Source organism: Malurus melanocephalus, unplaced genomic scaffold (assembly GCF_030028575.1).
Source record: "Malurus melanocephalus ecotype Western Australia unplaced genomic scaffold, MMel_1.1 scaffold_147, whole genome shotgun sequence".
NCBI lineage: Eukaryota > Metazoa > Chordata > Aves > Passeriformes > Maluridae > Malurus > Malurus melanocephalus.
The window spans coordinates 1,612,214-1,622,797 of NW_026623379.1; the positions used below are offsets into that span (position 1 = coordinate 1,612,214).

The following is a 10,584-nucleotide window of genomic DNA, read 5'->3' on the forward strand; positions in this document are numbered from 1 at the left end:
AAGAAGGAATTATGTCACAGTTCTCACTATGATGTTGAGGTTTGGATTTTCTTTTTGGTAAGGAAAAAAAGAAAAAACAGACCAACAACTCTAATGCTACAATATTTTTCTTACATATGCATTAGCTGCTCTATGAAAAAAAATTGTAACAAATCATTCTTCTAAACTACCTGGGTAGCCTGCCTTGAGTTATCAAGCTCAACAAGCAAATAAACAGACTCAAAAAGCAATCCTAAAAGCAAAAGCTAAATCACCTGCTCCAGAATAACAAAACATAAAATAAGCATTCATTTTTTCAAGTTTCATTTGCCTTCATTCACCACACTGTTTACCAAATTGCTCAAATTATTTATGTGCAAAGTCAAGTGTATTTTAAAAAAATACTATGCAGTTTCAATTTYCTTCTTTTACACCTAAGAAAAATATGGAATTTAAGCCAAAAAGAGCACCAGGGAACAAATGATGTAATTTGAACAACTGAGCCTCTTATTTATCTACTCACATAATTGGTGGCCCACCAGGATTTTAGCTTCAAATACCACTGAAGCCTTGGTCCCAAATTAAATGCAAAATCTTTGGCAAGACCCTCCATCCTTTTGAACTTTTCATCATCCATTAGTGGCCGAACTGACTCCAGGTACTAGAACATAGGAAAAAGATCAGCATCAGTACCATAACTAGTATGCAGMTTCTCAACATTTCTATTACTATCTTTTTTTGATAGTAAAAAAAGATTGTCCACTCTCAGTCCATAARATTGCAAAAACTATGTTTTTAAAACAAGAGTTTGCGCTCTTCTAAACGTCTGCTGCAAACCTCAAAAAATATCTTTTTTCAGACATTTGTCATCAAAACACAAGTGGAAGAGGTAACTTTTCTAAAGATACCATYTTCCACTCAAAAGCGGGCTAAGACCCGCTGCTTCTTCAGTGGTGTACAGAGTTTTTTTTTTCTTTTTTTCCTCTCTAAAACTCAACCCTTCAGTTTCTGTGACCTACTGTCATATTTACACATTTTGCTACAAGGTGCTGTGCCACAATACATACATTTGATAACACACACTGTACAGCCTGTGGAGGATAACAAAAGTGGTATGCCTCAAAAACCACAGGAAATCACACTTTGTGGCACAGCCTTCCAACAACAGGCATCATTCTATCCAATATGAATTACACTGGCTTCAAASTGTCACCAGTTTCACTGGTTTGTCACAGCCTTTATTTTAATTTCAATGCAGAAGTTTGAATCTGTTTCACCATATCAATACCACCATGCAATATTTTATAAGACACGGCAAAAACACCCAAAAAAGTCTTCAAGTATGGATTCAGTGCCACTGAAGAAAATAAATTGGTGAATGTACATACCCTGTTAACTGTATCTTTAACAGCTGGAACTGGCAATCGTGGTAAAGATGTCTGGAAACTGTATAACATGGGTTTACGTCCTGAGAAGAGTTTTACAAGGGCCTGAAGAAAAGCAAAAACAAAATACACACATCAAATTATTAMGTTCAACAGAAGAAAAATGACAGACAATGTATAATGTAACTCATAGTCCTTTTCACTGGTAAATTATACTGCACTAGATTTCGGAAACTACCATATTTATCACTGTTTCACAAGTGAAAAAAAGGCCTTGACAGAAACTAACTTCCTAAAGGTTAAACAGCATGTCAGTGGAAGAGAAAGATTGACTGGGAAGCCAGGAATGATCATGCCTATCTTYCTGTCACAGACAATATTGCTGTTYRTGTGGGGCACACCTCAATCTCAATATAAAAATAGTCATGCAATTCTCTCTGTAAAGATTAAAAAGACCCATTTATCCCAGTTGATATATTACCAGTTGATTTTTTACTATACTACATAGTAGATACTAGAAATATATCTAAATTGTGCCTTAAAACACAATCATTGTCAAGCCTGTGACTCAGCTAAGGTTTCTAGATAACKACAGTAATCTTTAAAAGTAATAATTATGCTTTGTTATCATGGTTTAATGCTTTCCAAAGCTACAACTCAACATCTATAATAGGATTGATGTTACAGGGATTAAATTCAAGCATGAATCAGTCTTAGTCTCAATCTCTCACTGCAAGATTTGAACATACCAAATTGTGCAAGCATGCCAGTGTTAYACTCAGTGCTTGTGTTACCAAAAAAMCCCAGCAACGAGACAAAAAAGCCAGAGATAACTTAGTTTTGGACATTACAGCATCTCCTGGGTTCCACAGGRGAGTGAAAACAGAAGCAGCATTTCTGTCTACAGCTACTGCTCAGCAGCAGCACACATGAAGCTGAAATCCTAGACCATGCAACCTCTCGGCTACTCGTGAAAGGATTTGACACTGCCACCCTATTCCAGCGTGAAAGTAAGGTCAAGTGTTATTCCAACAACCCAGTGGAACCTTTATTGTCCAAGTATCATCCTGGCCCACCATGCAGGATGGTATATGTGAGCCAAAAGACAAGACAAAATAAAACAGAGGATGCCATTCCACTACTAAATTCTGAAATCTTCTCCTAACAAAACTGTTAGAATGTACAGTTTTTCCTCCCTCTCAGCTTCCTGGGTCAGCACAGCTAGAGGAGATAATTTTAGGCAGCACAAAGCAATTAAGAATTGTGGAGTATTACCAGCAACAAAGACCTCCCTGCAAATGGATTGTGTCAGAGCCATCAGATGTACACGGGATGCACCACAGCGACCTGACCAATGAAATCTAGCTGTGCTTCCTGAAAAGGTAATTTTATAACCAGGTGGGAAAGAAAAAGTTCAGCTTTTTATCTGGAAATCTAATTTCATACTTGGAGACAATTTTATTCCAGAACTCTTAAGCCAGAAAAGRCTAAAATTATCTTCAGAGAGCACCTGCTCAGCTGACAAAAAAGAGCAAACACATTTCACAGTATTTGTCTCTTAAGAAAACTTGTAATAGAGAATTTACAATAGTTTGAGACCAATAAAGTGAYTGACAGACACGCACACACAATTCATTGCATCTCTGATTTCATATGCAAACACAGCAAACTATGTCATTCTAACATATGTTGCATCTGTTCACAGACATTTACCACTTTTAAATTAATTTTTTAAAACTGCAGCTAATGTTTGAGTTTTCCCCCTAACACTGACATAGGAAATTTGATTTTAGAAGGTGAAATATGCTGATTAAAAGTGTCACCAGGCTTCCAACCAGACTGAAAGATCACTTTACACTGTGACTGAAATCAGAGTTCAGGTTTTTTATCTGCATGGCTATTTGAAGAGAAAACAGTATTACAAAAATCTAGAAAGCTAAGGCAGTTGGAGCTGTTTCATTAGAGAAGCCAGTCTTCTCTTTTGTTGGGTCTAGTAAGTACAAATGAGACTAATGTTTTATCTTTAAAATATATATAATACACAACAAAATACATATGCAACATATATGATAGACAAAAATGTATAAAATCAATATGCAACAAAGCACAATAAGTAGCATTACCGTTCATACTGTTTTAAGGCCAATAAGGCAATATTAAGAGCTTTGGAGTATCTATCTGGTAGGACATGCTGAAAACCAAGGCAGCAACAGCTCCAAGCAGATGACAGACAGCCTTACCCTTCAGAGCCTMTGGACTGTGCCAGTTGGAGCCATGAGGCTGACACCGCTTCCAGGAGAAACCACCAATTAGAAATTCCATTTGTGACAGACAAATATTGAACTTTATTTTAGTGCACCACTGGATACCTGTCCTCGAACATCTTTCATAGTAAATTGTGACATGTGGTTCGTTTTATACACATCTGTTAATTTTTGAGGCTGCAGAGACTATTTTTATCACAGTATGGAAATTCACCTGTTTCTGCAGCAATACAGGTAAAAGTGAGATGAAAACAACTGAGTCCAAGTAGCAGAACCTCACTGCATCTCTTGCAGCACCTGCATCAGCATTTCCTCGCTTTATACCTATCAACCCTTTAAGAATCCTTTCCCAAAGCACCACTCTCACCTCATCCCTATCTGAAAATTGCATAACACCCTATCTACACCTTATGCGTCTCCCCCAACTCATTTTGGAGGCATACCAATAATATTTTCATCMAGTATAAGAATAATTTTTAAAATGGATGACTAGAAATCCCAACATTACAACAAAGAATTAGGGGAGTGCCTTCTGTGAGGACAAGGTTCTGTGCTGCTGTAGCCCAAGTTCTTTGAGCTGTCCTTGCACGTAGAGAAAACGTAGGCATTGAGTCACACAGGCCCAAGGCATTGGCAAATTTAGAAGTCAATCTTGAAGTGTTTACTCTTCCTTCTAGAAGGCCACGATGAATAGTTTAATGACAGCATTAAAAGGGTGACAGTAGAAACAGCYACCTAACAGCCTCCTGTACCATGACACAGAAAGCACAAGAAAGGAAAAAATGACAATTTTTTTTCTTAAGGCATTGAGTATTGTCCAGTTGGAAGTTGAGATGAAACGAAGCCAACACATCCTTACCATCCACAGCTTAGTGCCAGCAGTAATCTTGCCGTGCTCAGAGAACATCCAGCCGTGGTAGGAGAGCAGCATTTTCAGGGAATAGCGCATTGTGACGATAAGGGCAACCCAAAGCCCTGTGCCAAAAAGTACTCCACTCACGATGTTCTGTGTTTGGTTTGACATGTAGCCACTATTTAAAACAAAAGCCAGTTAGTGTTGYCCATTTCAGTTCCAAGGAGATGCTGGTATTGCAAACACAGCTCTGACAGTGCAGGCCCTACACAAACTTTTTGCCTGCTGACCCTGCATTCATAAGCTCCTTTCCAAACACCTTTTCATGCAGCAACATCAAAGGCCACAGAAAGCTGCCAAATGTGCTTCCCAAATACCCAGAAAACAATGCAGCAATACTGGTACAACAACCTCCCTCTTTCATATCCTCACACATCTGCTCATTGGGCTGACCATGACACATAGGGTTCTAAAACTCATACATTTTAACAGGAATAGTTGCAAACAAAACTGATTTCCCGTTAGAGGAACAGCAACTTTTCAGTCTACTTACGTTGTATCAAGTGTTCTGTTGATTTTAGCGATTATTCCTAAGGAAGGATCGATTTTGGCATACATTGTTGACATCACACCCACAACTACAATAAGCCAGCTAGATGGGCTGGCAGGATAAACGCCGGTGATAATTCCRTTCTGGAAAGAAAAGCCTTCACATAATTTTTTCATACCAAAGTGACTGATGTCATATTACCATGGAAAGAAACAAAAATCAACACATTTAAGTAATTTAGTTTTAAACAAGTAGTTAAGATTATCCAACRTTTTCTTGCATACGATTATCTCAGGAGTAGGGAATGGATTTACTCAAGTTTGACTACTACAGAAAATTGTGACTGATATCAACAATGTAAGAAACTTTTAYATTCTCTTGTCAATATCAATGATCCTGCTGCAAGTTCTTACTGAAAAGAACTGAAATGGAAAACTAACCAACTCTAAAACAAATGACACTTCAATAATTTCAGCTTATGCTGAGACCTTTCTGCACGAATACATGGCAAAAATATTCTACTGAACAAGACACTGAGAACCAGAATTAATTTTTTAATATAATTTAAATGGTCCTTCTCATAGCTTAGTAGGAAAACTTTAATGAGACTGCTGTTACTGTGTTTATGTTTTTGAAAGAGATGTTGAAGACAGCCTGTAGCTTATGTAGCTTGCAACTAATGAAATAGATAATTACAATTATAATCCCATGAACAAAACAATAAATTCACAGCAGTCTGCATCAAATACCTCATCAGAAACAATACTACTTAGCCTAAATAGTGTAGTCTTTTATCTCTAAGAGACATGACCCTAAAGATCACAACTAATCATATTTTTGACTTCTGCTAAATGATTACATAATTACATGGTGCATTATGAAGAGAATGAAGTCAATTAAAGCTGTTGCTGATTTCTACATCTARTTCATCTTGCTTTCATAGAACAAATAAAAAATATGTATCCTTTCAGTCTTTACAGCATCACACAGTGCTACCTTTTTCAGTGTCCCTGTCTTAACTAAAACCCATATAAGTCCTTCACAATGAAGAACTTTATTCACCATAAAGGAAAAAAACATCCAWTTTTTCCCTAACAAAATGTCAATAAATACATAAAACATTAAATAACCATGCRGTTTGGTGGACTTGACTAATTTGGCGTACCTTGAATCTGATGAACTTCTTCTTCCATGAATAGACACCAGACAGGTAAATCTGTTTGAGAGCCTCATGGCTCATGCGCAGGTCAATCCCATCGGGAGTTACTGTGAATTGAAAAGCTACTGCCTGGTGAGCTTCCGCCATTTTCAGAGAGACTTCTGTCAAAAAAYAAAAGTTAAAAAAAAAAGTATTTTCTTCTTGTCCAAAGGAATTAGAAGCTAGTCCACTTCTAGCAAGATATTTTCTACATCATAATTTTGGCAAAGATTTCCAGGTATGAAAAGTTTCCATATAATACTTGCCTTTTCCTTACAGGCTACGCTTGCACTTCAATGTGAGTGTCCAGAAGGTTAATTAAGGCACTTCTTCTAAACACAACAGCTGAAAACAGAAACAAAACACTGTGTAACACAGGCAATACACAAGAAAATCAGAGCAGAACAGAAAGTGAAAGCCAAACCATTTAGAAAAAGAATGTCACAGGCACACAGCATCCTGCTGTTCAAAGAAAATTCAGAAAACGGGGTTTTTTTTGGAGACAAAAGGTACCTAAAGTTCTCACTTCAGCTACAAAAATAAAGCTGCTTCTGGCTATATCTCCTCCTGAAACATTTTTCATCTTCTAATTTCAAGATGGTTACTCATAGCAATATGAGACTCTAGTCCCTGTGGCTCCACACTCTGACTGGCAAATAACTGCAAAAATCAAAACTATGCAGAGTCAAGGAAACCAATTCACAACTTAGGCAGAAAAAAAAAATACCTTCCCAGAGAAATCTGAGATTATGATGAAATTTCATTGAATTGCAGCTCAGTTTAACTGCCCAAACAAATATCAACAGCCATGCAAATACAGACAGAAGACAAGACTCAACCAAAAAACACAGGAAGTTAAAACAGATGTAAACCCAATGTAGCCCCAAGAATCACACCTTGTGATTGAGAGCATTGTGCAAACATCTCTTGAACTCTGTCAGGCTTGGGGCTGTGACCACTGCCCTGGGCAACCTGTACCAGTGCAAAAACATCCTGTGGAGGAAGAACCTCTTCCAGTACAGAAAGAGAGGGAATATTCGGCAGAGATGAGTGAGGAAAGTGCTGCTGCACATCATCTGTTAAGGCTGGAGACCAACAGACAGGGATTTTTGCAATATTTAAGGTACCTCTCCCTGGATCAGCCTACAGTGATCCTCTGCAGTACAACTACTGCTGCAGTGGCTATTGCTAACGCACAGACCTCCAGAATCCATCAGCCACTGCTCAAGTTTTAGAAGCTGTGTGCCAGGGCAGCTAAAGCTCATGGTATCCTACAGATAATACGCAATTTGATTTGTGTGTGCAGCGTCTGATTAGAATAACAAAGAAGAACAAATGAGAAGAACTCAAAGCAGCTTTGAACACCAGTTTCAAAAGCTGCAACACAAGCCCTGCAAGCCCTAGTAACAACTACAATTTGTAGTACTTAATGACTCTGTCACTAACAACTAYTTATACGGGCCCTGCTGCAGACAARTATGAGGAAGTCAGTCAGCTGTCCATTCATTCATTTAAATTGTTCATTGCCAGCTGACAGGAGAGCAATAAAACAGGCAGAGGCAGCAGTAACACATGGTATAACCTGGACCCAACGTGGTWTGCAAAAGCAGAAGGCATTCAAAGTTAAGAGTTTATTATATGTTTATTGGCACTATAAAGACTGGGATGATAAAACCCCAGCAAACACATAAAATCCCCCAACTGTATCTGCATACAGAGGATCAGGCACCCGGATTTGTCTCAAGGGCCAACAAGTTCTGCTCAATTCACTCATGGAATTTTGTACTCCGGAATGTCAATGTCTTAAATACCAGATCAACTAGTTTCTGTTACCCTTCAACTGCCCTGTGACTTCTCAGCCTGGGAATTTGAAATTAACCTTCTCTTTCTTTCTCAATGGAAAGAATTTCAGGAACCCTTTAGTTTTTAAGCACATGCTTTTTTACAGTCCAAGGCAGAAAAATATTATAAATAGCATTAATCATTAATAGTAAACCTGATATCTTAACGAATTAAAGCTCAGCATTCTCATAAAATTAAATAAGCTTCAATAAGGAAAATAGTCCTGATTCCCAAATRAAAAAGACATTAATCCAGCAAGAATTAATCCCGAATCAAGCAAACAAACACAGTCCAGTTCTAGGACTGCACTGCTCGACACTAAAATGTGAAACAATAAAACGGCTTGTTTCTTTTCATATTCTTCTTCTTTCCTCAAGAAAACCATAAGCCTTTAAGACTGCCCYGAATTATGATGGCAGAATACCAAAGGCTTCCCGAAGGCCGCTTCTTTGAACACTTGTTTTCCTCCTGGAAGGGCAGTTTAATCATAAGCCGCGGTGCATTTCCCCTCGCTGCATTCCTCCGCAGCCACGTGTTCGCCAGCAAAGTAGGCGAAAGGGCACAGGCGGAGCCTTGGACTTTTAAACTCGACTTGCCACTGCTGGAAGGCAGCGCCCACATCACTCCCGACCAGTGCTCCAACAATAGCATCTTCTGGCTGCGGGCACTGGGGCTGCACAGCATTTCTGCACCCGACAGAGAACCATAAACTGCAGCGCTGGGCTTTCTGAGCACCTTGGCCGAGTCACACTCAAAGGAGRGGGAAAAAAACCCCAGCAAAATAGYTTCTAAAACTAATCCKAMATAGCTATTTTAATTTCTTTCAGTGTTCTCTTGTAACCAATGTATCCAAATGTATCCAAAAAAAGCCACACTCGCCCTTTCAAATTTGGTTTATTGATTGTTTGCGAGGTTTTTCCTTTTATTTAAAGAAGAAAGCTGCCTGTTCCTTGCTCTTATCTGGTTTTAGTTAAATTCAAACACGCTGTAGCAGCTGCAGATGTTTCTACTCTTCCCTTTTCATACCTCTGCTTGAGCCAAACTAAACTTTGCACAATTTCTCCCCCATTGTTACAAACAAGCACTGCTAGGCTGGATGTCACTTTTAAGTCAAGAAAACACACTGCCCATTAGAAAACCTATGTGCTGATGGTCTGAAAAACTCTGCTGCTACATTTACTATGTGTAAAGCGTGCTCAGACTGTTATTTCTGCAGTTTCAGGACATGTRCAGTACAAAGACTTAAATCCCAGAGGATTAACTCCCAGACCTTACTACTTCAGGTTGCAGACACCCAACACTCTGTGTTAGAGCCTACATGTTCCTACAGTCACAGAAGGACACAAGGAAAATCTGAAGCTAGGAGAGGTCCCATGTGCAGGATGCTTCTGTTTAAGTCAGAYATGCAMGAAGTTACTAATGGTTGGCAGTGTCTCTCTGAAGCACAGMGAGAGAATTACCATATGCACTTCAAAAAAGSWCCARGCCATGATACAAAAGCTGACTGCATTACAGTRCRTACACTGCACAAAACAAGGTATTAATTCTTGAAGCAGTTCCTCTTGGAAACACTGCTGAATATAATTTTTTTTATATATTTCTGTAGGTTTAATAAGCTTTACATGGATGAATTGAGAGTGCTAGAAAGAGTAAAGTCATCACCTATATAAAGCAAATCCCTGCTTTAAGAGGATGTTACCCCTTTCCTCAGAAGTTATCTTAAACACTTTGCTTCCCATACATTGCTTTTCATGCAATTCACTTCCCCCCCATTTCCTCTTCCTCTTGAATAGAAAAACTGCTGCCATTTCTCTTTGTCAAGATTCTAAATATCTAACAAAAAAGACATATTACCCAAACACGGTTTTCACATCTGTAGCTCCTTTTCCTGCAAAGGAAGTTAACRAATGCAGAGAAAAGCTCCAGAGGCCTTATTCACATGATCCTGAACAGCTAAAACCGCGATGAAAGACTTAGTTATGTGACTCTCACTTTCAAGTTACATTGMTCATTTAGTGTGAGCCTCTCCTCGCAGATTTCTGACATCTATTTATAGGTTAGCTTTTGTATGCAGGGCATAAAACCATCAGTATCCAAACCAAGCTCACAAAACAATTCTCTCCAATTATCCCACTYGGACAATCAAAAATTGACTGTTTTCTTCAGAAAGCAATGGCTGCTGCACACAGTTTCTCTGAGAACACTGCTACCTACCACCAGACACAGCTTTGACACTGTCAGAGCTCCCAAACAGGCATCTTTGGCACCCAGGCCACAGTGTGTTCATAGATGGTGGGCAGACTTGCAGAATTACAGAAATGATGGCAGTTCTGAATTCAGAATTACTGTCTCATGGTATTTCTGAATTCAGAATTACCTGGAAGCCCTCATAACKTCATGCAGATACAAGGTACCACCAATGAAGCAATGAGAAGCATCTTATCACACAGGCTTTGTCTTCTGACTCCTGCCAAGTTCCTACTAGGCAACCTTAGAAGTAATAAAAATCCAAC

At 38.7% G+C, this 10,584-nt stretch overlaps 1 protein-coding gene across 2 annotated transcripts in view; it reads right to left on the reverse strand.

Annotated features, from left to right (window-relative positions):
* CPT1A (carnitine palmitoyltransferase 1A) overlaps positions 1-10,584 on the reverse strand; it is a 35,582-nt gene that overhangs the window by 17,308 nt on the left and 7,690 nt on the right. For both annotated transcript variants that reach the window (XM_057371505.1, XM_057371506.1), the window contains exons 2-7: positions 6,496-6,574; positions 6,197-6,351; positions 5,035-5,174; positions 4,488-4,659; positions 1,368-1,469; positions 503-640 (exon numbers count right to left, since the gene is read on the reverse strand). In XM_057371505.1, the coding sequence (XP_057227488.1) occupies positions 503-640; positions 1,368-1,469; positions 4,488-4,659; positions 5,035-5,174; positions 6,197-6,337 (693 nt within the window). In that variant the 5' untranslated portion in view covers positions 6,338-6,351; positions 6,496-6,574. The remainder of the gene's footprint in view (positions 1-502; positions 641-1,367; positions 1,470-4,487; positions 4,660-5,034; positions 5,175-6,196; positions 6,352-6,495; positions 6,575-10,584) is intronic.